The 19,130-nt window shown below is 36.8% G+C and overlaps 1 protein-coding gene across 1 annotated transcript in view; it reads left to right on the forward strand.

Moving 5' to 3' along the window:
• Window positions 1-575: 575 nt before the first annotated feature.
• The window catches only part of LOC148852579 (L-arabinokinase-like), a 138,311-nt gene continuing 119,756 nt past the window's right edge, over window positions 576-19,130 (forward strand). Inside the window, exons 1-5 of the mRNA XM_088945832.1 lie at window positions 576-635; window positions 718-830; window positions 921-997; window positions 7,457-7,533; window positions 9,939-10,019. Of these exons, the coding sequence (XP_088801958.1) occupies window positions 576-635; window positions 718-830; window positions 921-997; window positions 7,457-7,533; window positions 9,939-10,019 (408 nt within the window). The remainder of the gene's footprint in view (window positions 636-717; window positions 831-920; window positions 998-7,456; window positions 7,534-9,938; window positions 10,020-19,130) is intronic.

Here is a 19,130-nt window from a genome sequence, read left to right on the forward strand (position 1 = left end):
GTATTTATGACATTTATAATACATTATATGTCCTTTATTATTTATAATATTATATTATATATATTTATTTATCATATATGTTATAAATATAAAAAAACTGAAAAATCGAAGATTCAAACCGATCAAAAACTGAAACTGATCAACCAATAGTATCAGTTCAGTTTTGGTTTGGGGATATGGAAAAACCAATAGGACCGATTCAATTTAAAAAAAAAAACCCTATGGTTCAATATTAGAGAATTCAATGTATTGTTGTCTCCTACATTTGTAGGGTTACTACAACTTATTGATTGTTTCATGTACCTATCTGGGTGTAATGGGGTAGAGTATGTTGAGCCTTCACACCCATTCATTTATTGGGGCTTTTGGGGAGTTTCATATTTCTGTGGAGGATGTAGCCACATTGTTGTTTCTTCCAATCAAAGGGGCTATCTCACCTTTTTCCCTGCAACACAATGAATGCAGTCCTGTAGAACTCCGGGAGGCGTTTGATGAAGTGAACGACAAGTTGCTGATGGATGGGTATATCTAACACTGGTTTGACCTTAAGGGCAATACTGATGTGGCAATAAGGTATGGGGAGAGTCTATATCACTGGTCCGCCACACGAGAGGCGTGCCAAGGAGTCATCTCACGTTGGGTGGGTAAGGACAACATCTAATGCCTTTTTGAATGTGATATTGATCACTGTAACTTCAATCTTGTATGCATGTGCAGGAAATAGTCTTGGAGTATGTGATGGATGGTGGTGGTGAAAATGCTGCAGTAGCCCTAATCAGGGAGTCTGTGCAAGTTCAGGGTTATTTTGTGGGCCCTCATTTGCTCGATGGGTAGATTGGTCTCGAAGAGGTATGTGAATATGATTTATTATCTGATTGTGTATTTCTTATTTGTAGTGGTTAAACCTTGTCATTTTACAGGTTGTGCCACTTCATTGCACATAATATATGGTGCCACCTGCCATTATATGTCCTATCTGATGGCAGACCTATGAAAGGTGTGCAAAACTAAGAGGGTAGAGCTCCAAAATTTTCAATCTGAGGCGTCACCAGTGCTAAGGGCTCAATCAAGCCACGACTTCAATAGTAGAATGTTACCATGGGGAAAAAGAAGCGCGGAAAGCAGTAGATAGGGATGGCTATTTCCCCGTAAAATCGGGGCCCTGCCCCGCTCCACCACGAACGGGGTGGGTTTTCCCCACCCCCCTAAATAGGGATGGGCGAAGATAGGAAAAATATTTTTTCTTGGAATCAGGGACGGGGTATAGATGGGTTTTCTATATAATTCTTCGAACTCAAAGGTAAATTAATAAAATATTTTTAGGTTTAATATTGATATTTAAAATATTTTTAAATTTTTCTTAAAATTTAAAAATTTTAAGATCCCATAATTTTATTTTTAAATTATCCCTAGAGTATTATAATTTAATTTCTCAAATACCCCTAAATTTCTATATCCTATGTATAAATTGTTCATAAAATAGATAATTTTTAAATAATTGCTTTAAAATGAAAAAATTCAAAGATTTTCCATCCCCAAACCCTCCCCGCCACTGGGGACTGGGCGAAAGTGTCTTACCCCAAACCTGCCCTGTTGTCATTCCTAATAGTAGAGGTTGTGGGGGCACAAGTTGAAGAAGGGGCTGACTCAGTCAGAGGAAGTTGCCTTGAATGTTGTGGAAGGGATTTGTAAGGTTATTGTGAGGCTGGTCATGGTGGTGTCCTCGGGCATTGTAGATAATGGTGGCGACATGGATGAAGTGTTGTTGCTAGATGTCAAGCAAGGACAAAATTGAGGATCCCAGGAGTGAGGAGGTGTGAGCATTATGAGGTGCCCATGCTTATATGTGTCTAAATTGATTGAGTACAACTACCTTCCTTGAATCAAGTTGCCAGCTGATATGATGAGCGTGACACTGAATTCCCTAGCTAGCCTGATGGATACCTTGGATTCTAATCCCATAGAAGAATTCTCACGGATAGTGTTTGTGCAACAAGTTTTACTTAATTGTTAAAGCCATGAAAGCATGCATCATGGTCCCTGGTGGCCTTTGTGCTTGTGATCGGTGCAATGTATTGTGCACTTGTATGTATTCTAGATAGAACGTTTATGTGTGTAGAATACAATCATTCATAGTTGTACATGCCATGAATCAGACTTGTAGGTGAAATTTCGTGCCTTGTTCAGAAATGGAGAATTGGCATAGTGCTAAAATGTTTTCATAGTGGAGACTTCTTACGATGTTGTTTGAAGTTGGTTATATTATATGTTGCTGCGATGTTAGCGCAACTGGTGCGATGCACCCTGGATTTGCATAGATGCGAGAATGGGAAAGAAACAAGTGCGATTCATCATGCTAAGGGACAAAATATGAAGTAATAAATGCATACACCGTGTGATCAATTACTTGGAATAGGAAATTGCGAGAGATAAGATAAGGTGTTATTCATCATATAAATTCATACAAGTGTGATCTATAGGAGACAAAAGAAATTTTTATTTATCATATAAATTCGTATAAGTGCGATTTTAGGAGTTAGAATTTGAAGAAAGAATTTTTGTATCCATCATATAAATTCATACATCTGTGATTATAACTAAGAGGCAAATTTTGAAGAAAGAATTTTTTTATTAATCATATAAATTCATACAATTTGCATAGTAAACTAAAATATATGAAGATCACTATCGTTCATTGTACAATTTTAACCAGTGCCCATTCATTATCTCGTTTTTCTCATTGGTTTGAGGATCTCATAAGATGTAGTACCTTGAGAACATTATTTTACATCATATATTCTACATATATATAAAACAACAATAAGGATGATAAATATGAAATGTTTTTATTAATGATGGAAAATGAATGTAAAATTTAAATTGTATATTTAAGATATATTTTTTTATCATTAAAGCCTACTAAGTAAATTCACAACATTAATTTTAATAGTATAAAAATAAATATTTTAAAAAGTTATTTGAAAATAAAACCATTTTCTCCCTCCCAGTGGCAAGTAAACAATTCAACCATTTGGGGTTAACAAATAATGGCATAATTAAATAAAAAAAATTTAAATTTAATAAAATATATAATACAAAAATAAAAATAATTAAGCATATCTCTAATATTTTATATTCATTATACTAAACATATATAATTATAAAATGTAAGAAGTATTTTTATTAATGATGAAAGTGGAATGTCAAATTTAAAATCTACCTAAAAATGAAATGATGTTATTGTCAAATAATAAAATTTTTAAAAATAAAAAAAAAAACATTCCTAGAGAAAATTTTGGGTACATATCTAATATATATATATATATATATATTAAAAAAACATTCCTAATGAGTCTCTGTTCCCATATGAATTTGGATGCTAAGATTCAGATTCGTTCTCATGTCCATATCTTATCTTTCATACTCGACCCTTTATAGATTAGAGGATGAGCTAAAACAAGGTTTACTGAAAGGGAAGCATGCCTTTCGGTAATAAAAAGTGAAAATAAATAATCTAATCCTCATACAACCCGTTTTTACGATCGGGCAAAGAATACGACGAAAACGGGTTTTGCGCAACCCGTTTTCGATAGTATGCTGAGTTTATCCAACCTGAACTGTGTTTCGGACGGTTCGCACCAACAGTGAATCATACGTTATATAAAATCAGTAACAGTAATCAATTAACCAAAAATAATATAATTAACAGTCATTAATAAACGTTATTATCAGAAAAATACAAGAGTCAACGTTAGGTCTGTAGTTAACTGTAATTATTTTCAAATTTCAATTAAATAATTACAGTATTTTAATAAATATAGCATTTACTAATTAATAATTACAGTATTTACTAATTGACAGTATTTATTAATTAAAAGTAATTTAATAACTACAATATTTTTCATAATTAAAGTATTTTCCATAATTTTTAATAATTTACATAATTACCAAAAATACAGTATTTAATTAAATTAACAAAATATTCAATGAAATGACATTTTTTTAATTACAGTATTTATTTAAAAACAATGTATTTATATTATTTTTTATAAACAATGTATTTACAAAAACCAAGAAAATTAACAGTAATTATTTTTTAAAAATAGATTTAATGACGTTTAAATAATTACAGTATTTTAATAATACCGTATTTATTAATTTCAAGTATTAATAATTACAGTATTTATTAAAAATAATGTATTTAGTAATTAACAGTAATTTAATAATTACAATGTTTAAAAATTATAGTATTTGTCATAATTTTTAATAATTACAGTATCTAATTAAATTTACAGTATTTTCAATAAAAATAATGTATTTATTAAATAACAGTATTTTCAAAAAATAGCCAAAAACAAAGTAACAAAAATAATCTGTAATTAACAGTAATAATAAAAAAATTAACAGTAACTATTTTTTGTAATTAACATTATTTTTTATAATTAACAGTACTTATTAAAAATTACAGGTTGTATGCAATATTTAAACTAGGGATGGCAATTTCTACCATACTCGGTGGGTACCCATCCCTACCCTCCCGAATGGGTTTTGAGGTTTTACAACCCATACGGGTACGGGTTAGTTTAATTAATAGTATTTTTCTTAATTACAATAGTTTTAATAATTAACAGTATTAATTAATTACACCATTGTTTATAACTTAAGCAACTATTAGATCTATAAATTTGCAAGTTCAAACAACTATTTTCTTTTTAGTTAGGTCTAGCTGAGATATGCACCATGCCCACACATTATCAGGGATAATTAGATTCGAAGTCTAATTGAGTATCAAACTTTTGGAGTCCAATGATGGCTTTAGTAGATACGGTACAAGTTAAATAACTCCTAATAAGCTCAAGTTGGAATTTATATGCATATATGGTAAATATTATTATATAATATTTAAATAACAAAGTTTATATTAATATATATATATATATATAGAAATATTATATTTTTTATACTAGACAAGAATTAAATAAAATTTTTAATTTGTAAAAAATCATAGTTTTATAATTAACACGGGCCTCTTAATCAACAAAAAATATGCCAGCCCAAGCCCAGCCCTTATATAAAGCATGAAGCTCGAGCCCGAGCCCGAAACCCAATCTGTACACAAAATGTCTTATTTTCATTATACTTTTATAAGCTAATACTATATTAATTTAGTAACAATTTAATAAATTAATAAAGTAATTTATATTTCCTAATAGTAAATTGATATTTATTAATAATTTAAGAAGCATATATATATATATAGATATTTATATTTATTATATATAACATAAGTACTTTTTTTTATATGTGTAATAATATCAGGCTAGGCTTATTTGAGAAAGCTCGAGCTTGAGCCCATGAGCTTGAAATCTTGTCCAAGCTTGGAAAATAACAAGTTAAGTCAAGTTGAGTTGTTGGGTTACCAGGCCCATGAATAGGTATAATTGTATATATAAAAAATTATATACATAAAAAATCATATGAAATAAAATTTTAAACATCTTTTTTTATTTTTTTTTAAATGGACCTCTCATAGCTTGGTCCTATCTATGGCCTGACTTGGCCCAAGGCTCAGCACATGGACCAGCTTAGCCCACAGTATGGCATGGGTCCATGTGGGCTCAGGCCGTTGGGCGTGCCGAACTAAACCCCCAAATTATCCTAGGGGAGGAGGAATGACCCAAGACGCCCAATGGGCTAGCACAACACAACCCACACTTTTGTGTGGGTCACATGCAAGTTGTGCCATGTTGGCACAGCATGACCCGATTTACACCTTTACTTGAACTCGCTCAATACTAGGGACGGGGTGGGGAAATTCAAGGATTATCCATCCTTGATGAGGAGTGGGGTGCCTTGCCTTTAAACTTGCTTGACATTGGGGAGTGATTACCTTCCCTTGAACCTGCCTGACATACGGGAACAAGGCGGGAATGGAGTAGTGTCTTGATTATGGAGTAGGGATAGGGATCGAGTACCTTGCCCTGAACCCAATCCATTGTCATTCCTATATAATTGTTAAATATTAATGAAATTAATAAAAATGTTAGCTTTTGTAATTATTTTTATTTATTTAAAGTTAATTGAAATTTCATTTAAAAATAAATAAAAATAATAACAATTATTAAAATTATTACAAATTATTAATAAAACTAAATTTAATAAAAATATTTATACATATTAAATTAACAATAATTATTTTCTATAAATCAACATTAAATGAAAGATACAATTATTAAAACTATAGACATTAACAATAGCTTTGAATACTAATTAAAAAAGAATCTCGCTCTGTACTTATATTTAAGATATATTTTTTCATCATTAAGTTTTACTAATTAAATTCACAACATTACTTTTAATAACATAAAAATAGATATTTTGAAAAATAATTTGAAATCAAAATCATTTTCTTCCCACCCAATGGTGGGTAAGCAAGTCAATCATTTGGAGTCAAAATGTGTTCTAATTAAAATAACTAAAATATATAATGTAAATTAAATAAAAATAGGGCATATCTCTTTTATTGTATATTTATTAAACTAAACAAAAATAAGCATGTATTCTTAACAATGATAAAAATGAAATGTCAAATTTAAAATTTACCAATAAATGAAATAATGTTATAGTCAATTAATAATAGTAATTGTAATTTAAAATTTTCATTAGAAGCATTTAAATTTATGGAGAAGTATGAATAGGCCCATTGCAGATTTTTGAGTCCCACTACAGAGAGCTATAAACATTCAAAATGTCAAATGCCCCCATTCTATGGCATCGGCTGAGTTCAAATCAACCCCGAACAAGACTGCCCCTCACAATGTCCCACAATACATCTCCGCCATGCATTGGGAACATCTCCCAATGATAGAATCGAGAATGATGATATCATCGTTATGGGACATTGTGGGGGGCAATTTTGTGAGTGGCTGATTCGGTCTCCTTACACCTGTCCCAATGTAGTTTGGGCCTAAAAATTCGGCTGAACCTCTCCCTTAAATTTATTTTTAGTCATTATTATTTTTATTAATTTTCAAATTTTATCTTTAAATATAATAATTCTAAAATTTATCACCTGTAACGATAAAAAGTAAAAACGTATATTGAGTTAATGTCATCTCCTGAAACTCTGATACGTAGAGATCACATTAACTGCCTCTTCATCGTCGATCTCTAATAATGAGACAAGGGTTTTTGTTTTTTAAGTTTTGGTCATCATCGAACTTCGTATAATGGCTGAGATCTGATCAACTAGTTAAAACGAGAAAGAAATCAGTTATTTATAGTTCTAAAGCTGCTGGCGATTCTAAAACAAGGCCTGTCCCAGTCCCATGTCATTTTGGAATTCTTGAATTAGCGGTTTCAACCCAACTTCTTGTTTTCTACCTGAAGTTTGCAACTCTTGCGTGTTTTGCTGATTTCTAGGCTCTAGTTTGACACTGTTCCAAGTTCCAACTCTGACTCATTTTCCCCATACTGAAGAAGACTGGTAAGAACCATCCAAACCCAATTCGTGTGCTGATCCCAACCAGTAAGGTGAGTTACCCCCACCCCCACCTCAAGAAAAAGTAAAAAGTTTCTTTTCCTTTTTTTTTTTTTTCTCTCTTTGATTTTGATTAATAAGAACTTTGTTATTTCTTTTCAGTTGACATTAAACGCTTTCAATTTTTATTTTTATTTCTGTAAGAAGGTGGCCATTGTGTTTTTCACATGGTAGTAGGAAGGTATTTGAGATGCTCTAATTTCTAATTTGATGGTCAAGTAGTCCGTCTTTCGGAAATTTTTGCCTGGTACTAGAAGATGATCAAGCTGGGCTTAACATTGACTAAAAATGCTGTCATTTGTTGAATGGGCCATGGTTTGATCTAATTTGAGAATGGTTTATTGTTCATTCTCTCTGATGTATTGTTCATTGTTGAATGAACAATGAGTGGATCTAGTTCTTGTAATGGAAAGGGAGAAGATTGGATATTTATATGTTACTTCAGGAAGATTGCAAGAAATCTTGTATGATCTGCTTATGCTTAAGTTAAATAGAATGCTTAATACCGGTTTTTTTACTTCATTGTGGAGGCCTTTAGGTGTTGCACAGATTCTTTTGTGCTTTGGGGTTGTAGCTACTGCTAGTAAAACAATCACCTTTTCTTTTAAATTAGAATGATACCTTGAAGATCTAAACACTCTAAAGCCTAAAGAAAATGCACATAAATCCAGCAGAATGACAGACCTCTTATATTCCGACAGGTGAATTATGGTTTAGGTGGGAAATTATGGTATCTTCTATTTTTGGCTCCTTATACAAACCTCAAATCAAGGGTGCTGTATAGATCTGCCTTTAATATGACACAGATTTTCAAAGCTTTCAGCATATACACTCTACAGTCTACAGTTATATTTTCCCACAATTGGTTAGGGGACAAGATCACAAGCACAAGGATATAAATTCCAAATTATTTTCCAAGTCTTGCTATATTGGACATAGTTCAACTGTGAGATTTGAGTTTCCTTTGCTAAACCATGTGGAAAAAGTGGTCAAGTAGTCCAATTACTTGTAAAGCTCAACCTACAATTTATCAACATGGTGCTGACATAGTAGTCAAGAACTGCGCTTGACATCTTAAATCAAAACTGTGGTCAGAAAATGGCTCCTTCTTAGCCCCCAGAAAATTGTAATAATCTAGACCCTTTTGCTGAATCTAAAATATTTTAGTTAAAATCAATATTTTGCATGAATCTTGACTTCAAATTTCACATTGCGAAAAAACTTGAAACTAATTGAAACAGCTCTAAACACAGCCAGGAAATCTCAAAAAAGAATCTCGCTCTGTACTTGGTTGACATAATATAAAACAATGAACGATGGAAGATAGTTCACAAGAAAGCTTTCCAATTGAAGAACTCCTTCACACAATTTTGTTAACAATAATTCTATAGAACATTATTTTTTTTCTATTGGTTATAGTCTGAATATGTCTGAACCTAATAAAAAATGCATCTGAATCTTGCTTATTTACTGATATGATGCCATATTAACCTGCAAGGAAGAGAATGATATACACTAACTAGAAAAGTAAAGAAGAAGAAGAGACTACAGATCACAAGAAAAAGAAGAGAATGGATTTAATATTATTAATACAAGGGTACATTGATGCAGATAGCATCACCATTTCACTATGCCAAAAAATAGAACATACAGTAATCTGTCAGTTGTAACTAACTAAAGATCAAATCTAAGAAAACAGAAGTGCATAACCCAGCTAAAGATATAACATTAACACCTTGAATTGACACAAGCATCATTTATTTGCAACCCAACTAGCACACTCCTGAGTCCAGATCAGTCACTTTAAGGAATTTAGCAAGAGCCAAACTGATATTATTTTTAAAGGAGGGCTATTAAAGGATGAATATTAATTAGGAATTTATGATTCTCAATTGGTGATAGGATAGATGAGGGATAGAGTTGTTCAAGGGAGCCGTAGAGACTATGATATTTTACAGTGAGGTCCTTGGCGTCCAGATTGAACATCATGTTCCTTTTGGGTTTCTAGATCAACAAAGGCTAATAGAAGATTTTGAAGGATATGAAGTATTAAGAATTTGGCTCCATTAGGGTACTTTGCAAAAATAAGGGTGGCTTTGACACATTTTCTAAGACCATCTGATTTGTTGTGGATAACAATGGATATGGCATTAAAAAGAATGGAATGACGAAACAGGATTCATGCAAGCCAACCCCATATAGTTGGATAAGGCTTGGATGATGATGATGATCTGATTGATTGTAGATAACCCTGCCTTTTTTTTTTTAATTTGACTATACCAAAACAATACACACACACACACACACACACACACTTAATTTTGATGTATGTAGACATGAATTTCATTAAGAACTAGGGTTTCAATTCCATATATGATTTCTTGATGATGGTAATCAGATCTCTGCATCAAAAAAGCATCTCGTCTTTGCATATTACGTCAGTGGTCATGGTTTTGGGCATGCCACTCGTGTTGTTGAGGTTGAAGATTTGACTTCTATTATCTTTCTCTCTTTTTTGAATCATTAATTTGTCCTTTTTCCTTTTCTTTGAAAGTCTAAACTATTGTAGCTTTATGTCAATGACATGATTAAATTTTTTCTCTGATGATTATGGTGTTTGTAGAGAACATTGATGTGGGCCCCACAACTGTGGTCCCACTCTGTCCGTAGGGTAGAATGTATTTAGTCACAGCTGTGGTTATTCTGCTATTATGTTATTTCTAGTTTCAGTTTTATATTGTTTGTTATTTGTTAGCAGTTATGATGTAAACACCAAGGGAAGATATGTTCTTTCATGTAATTAGCATAACCTATATATATTAACTTAAAGTGGCGGCGGCAGAATATTGACATTCTGTTCTTCTCAAAATATGTGTTCTACTGCTCTTTCACCACTCTTTCTTCTACTTCTTCTTCACTTTCTCTTCTCATCGAACCTGAAATCTCTTAGTGGTCAAGACTGAATAGCAGTCTTGAAAACCTACATGGTATCAGAGCCAAGTTAGGGTTTTTCATGTGAGTCTAATGCCAGCCGGCCACATGAGAATTCCCTTGGACTGAAAGCTGAAAAGGAGGAGTTCGCAGACTGATTCTTGGAGATCGCCAGAGGTGCTAGCAGCTGTTGGAAACTTGATAGGGTTGCAGAGTGTTGGTGGTCAAGAAGGATCAGAGAAGACTAGGGTTCAGGTAACCCTAGAAGGCAACGAACTAATTTTTCCTTGTAAGTTGTTTACCTTTTAAGAGAAGTTCTATCAGAGAAGATAGGTTGGACCTATTTGGAGGGGAAGGCCGAACCATTCTAGTTCTTTCTCTCTTCGATTCACTAGGGTTTTATAGCAAACCCTGGCCGAACTGTGTTTCTCTCTACTCTAGGGTTTGAAAGTGATCTGCGGCAAGCCCTAGTGTTTGACTGAACCCTGTGATCTACCTAGAGCTACTCTTTAAGTTTATTGGTAGGTCAGATCAAATTCTAGGGTTTCTTATTAACCCTACTGCAAGCTCATCTATATAGTTTGGACTGTGCGACTGAATTGCTTCCTTTCAGGATTGTTTAAAACCCTACTGTAAGCTCATCTATATAGTTTGAATTGTGCGACTGAATTCTTCTTTTCAGGACTGATTAAAACCCTAACTTTCCCTAGCATATCAGTTTTTTTTTAAAGCTGTTCTCAGAGTTCCAATAAAGTTGTTCTCAGAGTTCCAAGGGAGTTAGAGATCTACGGACAACTACTGCTGTGTTGGCTAGTTGGTTTCAGATCAGAATTATTTCAGTTTTGTGCACATACACTGAGAATACAGATCAGGCCTATACTGTTTTGATTGTGATTGGTGATTCAAGTGCTATTTTGAGACTTGACAGAAATGGAGTCTAAAATTCAGGCAGAAGGTAGTCTTGGGAACATCAGTTATGGTGGTATTTCTGAGATGGGTGGTCAAGATTACGACCGTAAAGTTTGATGGATCAAACTATTTGGAATGGGCCCAATCAGCCATGATGGCTATTGGTGGAAGAGGTAAATTAGGGTACCTCCTGGGAGATATGAAAGAACCATGCAAGGGAGACTTGACATATACCAAGTGGATGCAAGAAAACTATTTGGTTATGACATGGTTGTGTAATTCTATGCAGCCTCATATTAGCCGGAATTATTTGTGGGCAAAGACAGCTAAGGAGATATGGGATTTTATGAAAGAAACTTACTTCCAACCCCTTAATGTTGCCAAAGCATATGAATTGAAATGTGAAGTGAACACCCTTAAACAAGGAGAGAAACTGATGTCGGTCTACTTCTCTACCTTGAAGTCCTTGTGGCACGAGATTGATCACTTAGAGACTCTTGAGTGGGAGAGTCCCAAAGATGCTCAGACCGATAGAAAGCACATCGAGACAAACATAGTGTTTGAATTCCTGGTGGGACTGAACTCAGAATATGATATTGTGAGGCAACAAATTTTGACTAGAGATAGTGTGACTCTCTCTCAGCCTTACTGATTTGTACACAGTAAAGAGACCAGAAGGAAGGTTATGATGCAACCCACATCAGCCTTTGTAGCGGCTACACCAAAATTAGTGGGTGATTCAGAGAAGGACAGGAGGAAGAAAGACAAGAAGGATGTAGTATGTGAACATTGTAAGAAACCCAAACATACAAAAGAGACATGTTGGAAACTGCATCCCCACTTGGTTCCTGTGAAGTTAAGAAACAAGAAGGGCACTGCTCATGTAGCCATGAACACTGATTCAGCATCCTCATCCGGCACAAAAGGAACATCTTTGGAAACCTTAGCTGTAGTTCGGGCTGCCCTAATACAGCTAGAAAAGGAGGTTGAAAATTCAGCTCAGCCACCGCAGCCACCGCAGCCTCCATCGGCCCCTGTCACATCTGCCTTTGCCCATTTAGGTACTCGAGCTTCAGCCTATCATGCCTTAGCTCCAGGTACTACTGAACCTTGTTGGGTAATAGACTCAGGTGCATCTGATCATATGACTAGCTTGCCTTTATTGTTTACTACTTACCATTTGTCTTCTAGTAGGGGTAAGGTATCTATTACTGATGGCTCCCTGGTTCCTATTTCTGGGAAGGGTGACATCAAGCTTTCAGATACTATCTCCCTATCATCTGTTTTGCATGTTCCTAAGCTTGATACTTACCTTCTTTCAGTCAATAGTATTACCAAGCATATGAACTGCTCAGTAACCTTCTTCCTTGACCGATGTGTTTTTCAGGACTTGGAGATGCAGAAGGTGATTGGGATTGGCCGTGAGACGAATGGGATCTATCTGCTCGGGGAGCGGTTCCGTCAGGGAAAGTCAGTAGAGAAGTTGTCTTTTGTTTCTCAGAGTGTGAGTCTGGTTATGCTTTGGCATAACCGATTAGGTCATTTGTCTTTTCGATCTTTATAGAGTCTGTTTCCTACTTTATTTGAGTCTATTGAGTTGTCTCTGCTACAATGTGAAAGTTGTGAGTTTGCTAAGCATTGTAGAAAGCCTTATTTATTGAGTAATAAAAAGAGTGATAATTCTTTTGATATTGTGCATATTGATGTTTGGGGGCCTTATCATATCCCTTCCATGGGTGGGTACAAATATTTTTTGTTATTTGTTGATGACCATACCCGTTTTCCTTGGGTTTATCTCATGCGTTTACGAGATGAGGTACCTTCCCTGACCCAAAATTTTCACCAAATGATCCTAACCTAATTTGATGCTAAGATCAAAGTTCTTAGATCTGATAACGTAAAGGAATACTTTGCTAAATCATTGACATCTTATCTTCTTCATCATGGGGTTATCCACCAAAGCTCTTGCCCTCATACACCTCAGCAAAATGGAGTTGCCGAGAGGAAGAATAGGGACATTTTGGAAGTGGCTAGAAGCCTCATGTTTACTTCCAATGTCCCTATTTGCTTCTGGGGGGATGCTATCCTCATGGTAGTATACCTTATTAATCGGGTCCCTTCCAGGGTCCTTGATATGCGATCTCCTTTTTCGCTTCTACACCCACGTGAGGACTTGTTTTCTATTCCCCTTAAGACATTCGGTTGCACTTGCTTTGTTCAGCTTCTCTGACCCCATCCCTCCAAGTTCGAACCCAAAGCCTCCAAATGCATCTTCCTTGGTTATGCACAAACTCAAAAGGGTTATTGCTGTTATGATCCTGTCTCCGGGAGGAAGTTTGTCTCCATGGATGTCACTTTCTTTGAGGGGACACCTTATTATCCTCGGGTTGCCCCTCAGGGGGAGAGTAGTGAGAGTGGGGGTTTGAGTTCTTGTCTTCAGGGGGAGAGCAGTGAGAGTAGGGCAGTTCCTTTACCTATTCCATTGGGTGATGAGAGCTGCAATGGTGAGGGTGGTCAGAGGGATCAAGAGTTGAGGGTTTATCACAAGCGGTGCGGGCAGGTTGATTCTGATCATCAGCAGTCCAGACCATGGATATCAATCATGTTTAGCTTGCCAAGTATGTCCTTGAACTTTGTAGTTGCCAGCCCTTTTGTTAATAAATCTACAATCTGCATTTCTGGTGGAGTATAAGGCACACAGAATTCCCCTGAAACAATTCTCTCTCTTACAAAGTGTCGATCAATTTTAATATGTTTTGTCCTGTCATGTTGTACTGGATTATTGGCAATGTTGATAGCAACTTTATTATCACAATACAACTTGAGAGGACCTTCAGTCTTGATACCAATCTCATTAAGGAGAGTTCTGAGCCATAAGAGTTCAGCAACCCCGTGTGCCATAGCTCGGTATTCTGCTACTGCACTTGATTTAGCTACGACATTCTGCTTCTTACTACGCCATGTGACTAGGTTTCCTCCCAAGAATGTATAGTAACCTGAGGTTGACTTTCTGTCTCCAACAGACCCATCCCAATCAGCATCAGTGTAGGCTTCAATTCCAAGTCTGCTGTTCTTCCTGAATAGAATTCCTTTCCCTGGGCAAGTTTTCAAGTATCTTAGAATTCTTTCCATTGCTCTCATATGAGGAGTCTTTGGTGAGTGCATGAATTGACTGACAACATGCACAGCATAGGCAATGTCTGGCCGAGTGAGGGATAAGTATATCAGTTTTCCTACCAATTTTTGGTACCTTTCCTTATCACAGTATTCCTCACCCATTGATTCTTGTAATCCATGGTTCAGTTCTATTGGTGTGTCTGTTGGTCTACACCCCATCATGCCTATTTCTTCTAGGAGATCTAGCACATATTTTCATTGACATAAGTAGATTCCTTCTCTTGATCTAGCAACTTCAATCCCGAGAAAATATCTCAGATTTCCTAGGTCCTTGATCTCAAATTCTGAAGCCAAGAACTCCTTCAACCTCTTCATCTCTTTCACATCATTTCCAGTAATCACCATATCATCCACATAAACAATGAGAGCTGTAAATTTTTCATCCTGTCTCCTTGTAAACAATGTATGATCCGCACTGCTTTGAGTGTACCCCATTTTCTTCATGGCCGTACAAAGTCTCTCAAACAATGCCCGGGGAGATTGCTTCAAGCCATACAAAGCTTTCCTTAGTTTACACACCTTTCCGACATTATATCCAGGTGGGGGTTCCATGAGTACCTCTTCATGTAGATCACCATTAAGGAAAGCATTCTTTACATCCAGCTGATGAAGTTCCCAAGAGAATTTTGCAGCTAATTATAGTAGAACCCTGATTGTGTTGAGCTTTTTCTACCGAGGCAAAGGTTTCCTTGTAGTCAATTCCTTCCTTTTGTGTAAATCCCTTTGCCACAAGTCTGTCCTTGTATCTTTCAATTGACCCATCTTCCCTGTGCTTTACTGTGAATACCCACTTGCACCCAACAGTGCTTTTCCCTTCTGGTAGGTCCAATTCCCACGTTCTTGCTTTCATTAGGGCTTTCATCTCTTCATTCATGGCTTCTTTCCATCTTGGATCAGATACCGCCTCTGAATATCTGGAAGGGACACATACAAAGGAAAAAGCAGATACAAAGGAATGATAGGCAGGTGATAAATGTGAGTAAGAGACATAATCAGCTATGGAATGCCAAGTGGTGCAAGAACGAACAAGCTTACGGAGAGCAATGGGAAGATCCAAATCTGAATTGAGAGAGTCAGAATTACCTTGGATTGTAGAGACATATTGATCTGAGTCCAACTGGTTGCAATCATGAGGTTGAGGGCCCTTCTTCCTTCTATTGTATGTAAGTATCTCTTTTTCTTGCCTGTTGGGATCATCGGGAGCATCAGCTGAAGTTGGAGATGTAACTGGCACAGTGGGAGTCTCACTAGGTCGACCCGGAATGGTACAACTAGGAGTAGTGGAAGGTGATGAAAGGGGAACAAAAAAGAAGGGAGAATGAGAACGCTCTTCCATCCCACTAGTCTCCCCCTAAGGAGGATTCTGAGAAGATTGGAAATAGGTTTGAAACTCAAAAAAGACTACATCTTTGGTGACATTTTTTGTTGGAGACAGGATCATAACACTTATACACCTTTTGCATAGGAGACTAACCCAAAAAAATTCCCTTTGTAGCCTTAGGATCCAACTTGGTTTTCTTTGGATCCTTTACATGTATGAAGCATGTACATCCAAAAACCCGTAGGGGAAGAGGAAATTCTGGAAGAGTGGGACACAACACAGAGAAAGGGGTTTTCATACCCAGTACCTTAGATGGCATCCGATTTATCAGGTATGATGCAGTGAGAACATCTTGAGACCAATATTGCTTGGGCACATTGTGCTGGAAAAGTAGAGCTCGAGCTATCTTCATTAGGTGCCTGTTCTTGCGCTCAGCAACTCCATTTTGCTGAGGGGTGTAAGCACATGATGATTGATGTAACATGCCTTCGTCTTCCATGAATGAGTTTAGGGATCTTTCAAAATATTCAGCTGCATTGTCTGAACGGAATTGTTTAATCTTCTTATCAAATTGTGTTTCAACCATCTTGCAAAACATCATATTTATCCGTGGAACTTCTTCACGTCCTTTTAACAGATAAATCCAAGTGCACTGAGAATAATGGTCAATAAAACTGATAAAATAACGGAAGCCATCAATGGAGACAATGGGTGAAGGACCCCAAACATCAGAATGGACCAAATCAAAAGAGGCTTGAATTTCATTACTAGAAATTGGATACATTGATCTGCATTGTTTTGACATTTGACACGCATCACAAACTAAACTTTGACTCGGAATGCCCTTACATAAATCGGGAAACAACATTGCTAAAGAAGAAAAAGACAAATGACCTAACCTAGCATGCCACAAGTGCAGCCTAGCTCTTGACTCCACACTTTCTGGACTAGTAGTAGCAGAAGCTTGCAGTGCTGAATTGACATCTGCATCAAAATAGTAGAGGCCCTCATACTCATGACCACTCCCAATCGTTCTCCTCGTCAATCTGTCCTGGAAAACACAATGAGAGGGAAAAAAGGTTATATTGCAGTTCAAATTTCTTGTAAGCTTTGAAACAGACAACAAATTTGATGTAAGACTAGGAACATGTAAGACTGGTTTAAGAGAGAGATCCTTGCTTAGGTCAACCACTCCCTTTCCTGAGATGGTGGAGAGGGACCCATTAGCTATTCTCATCTTATCCTGGCCAGACAATAAATGATATGAGGAGAATAATGAGGGCATATGTGTCATATGGTCAGTGGCTCCTGAGTCAATCACCCAAGAGCTAGAATTAATGGAACTAGTTGCACTAAATGCAAAGGCTGTACCTGATTTGGCAAGAGAGGCGGAAGCTAAAGGATTGTTCTTCAGATGAGCAAATGCCCGACTGAGAACCTCTACCTCATTAGCTGTAAAGTCTAAGGTACTTGGTCCAGAGGAATCAGCAATCTGCTTTGTAGTGGAAGAGGACAATGGCTGAGTACTCTGTGAGATGTCACTACTGCTGTTGGTGGTGAGATTCCCACTTGTGTGTGGCCCTTATGTTGCCTTTTTTCCTTTCTCAGAGCAGCTGGCTTCAGATGAGGGTACAAGACCCAACATTTCTACTTTGTGTGTTTCTCACCACCACAATGGGTACACTTGTGAGGGACTTCTTGTTTGAAAATCTGCTTCCCTTAGTGGAGAATAAGGCTGAATGTTCTCCAGATAGTTCTGTTGCTTGTGTCTGGGAGTCAACCTGCATCTTCTTTCTCCTTCTTCATTCCTCACTAGGTAGTAAACATGATGAAGCTCAGGTAATTCATCTCTCCCTAGAATCTGTGACCTTACACCTTCATATATAGGGCCTAAGCCTGCTAGGAACTTGAAGCCTCTGCCCTCCTCAATCTGCTTGTCATGCCTCTCCTTATCCTTGGCATTTTCCCAATCCAAAATCATGTGATGGTCAAGCTCTTCCCAGAGACCTTCTAGTGTTGCAAAATATGTTGCCACAGACATGTCTCCTTGCCTTAGGGCTGCAATGTCTTGGTTCAGCCTATAGATTCTAGCATTATTCTTCTTTTGGCCATATGTCTTAGATACTTTCTCCTAGATTTTAGTGGCTGTAGGAAAATGATGAGCAGTTCTGTCCACCCGAGGAGTCATGGAGGCCAGCAACAAAGACATAACTGTGGCATTTTCCTTGCGCCACACAGTGTATTCAGTGCTGCTGATTTCTGATTCCTTTTTATCTCCATCCAAATAGCCTGTGAGGTCACGAGAGGTAATGAACAGTCTTGCTGAGACAGACCACTCTCTAAAGTTATACTCATCCAATAGCACACTTGTAATCTGCAAGCTATGTAGATTAGGGTTCTCTAGGTTTGAGGACCTTATAACAGGTCTGTTATCTTTAGAAGAAACTTCACCGGATAGTGATTACTTCCTAACTTCGGTCAAGGAGTTGTTCACAGCACTGTTGGGTGGTTCTGGTTAGGGCTGGCCGAAGTGGTCACAGAGTTCACAGTGCTGATAGCACACCAGATAGGCTTCACTTGGACTAAACCAGTTCGGGTACAGCAGCAAGGAAAAGTCTGTAACTGAACCAGTTCACAGAGTTGGAGTAGGGCTGGTAACCGACTTGGAAATGATCTGTAACTGAAGTCGCCACAGTTCTGTAAAGGTCTTTCTGAACCAGTTCTGATGCAGGTTCTGATTGGCCGAAGTAACCTCAGCAGGTCCTGACAGCTCACAACACAGTTTCAGACTTGCCGAGACTGTCACAGTTTTGATGCAGTTCTGTTACAGCAGCAAAAGGTGTTCTGGGATGGTAACCGACCTGTGCTATGCAGACTCCACTTGAACTTCGAGTACTGCAACTGTAAAGGGAGTTCCCCTCCTTACAGACAACACTAGGACTGCTGAAATCATTCCTCAACTAGGTCTGTCGTATACAGACCTCTTCTTAGCAGCCGAATAGCTGCCAACTAATAGAAACTAGTAGGACTCCTGCTTCAGGGTCTTACCTCCCTTGCGCCCTACAACCAAGGGAAACCCTAGGTCAAACCTTGTGTTGTTCTCCTGCAACCCTTGGGTTTCACAGCAGAAACCCAGATAAAAAAAAGTGAAATACAGCAAGAAAGAGGAGATGGCGTCGGCAGTAACCAGGAAGGTGCTCAATGCTCTGATACCATGAAAGCTGAATCACTGTAGTCGAAGTAGCAGAAAAG

This window comes from Nelumbo lutea, chromosome 5, assembly GCF_056320005.1.
Source record: "Nelumbo lutea isolate HS-2025 chromosome 5, American lotus-T2T, whole genome shotgun sequence".
NCBI classification, from domain to species: domain Eukaryota; kingdom Viridiplantae; phylum Streptophyta; class Magnoliopsida; order Proteales; family Nelumbonaceae; genus Nelumbo; species Nelumbo lutea.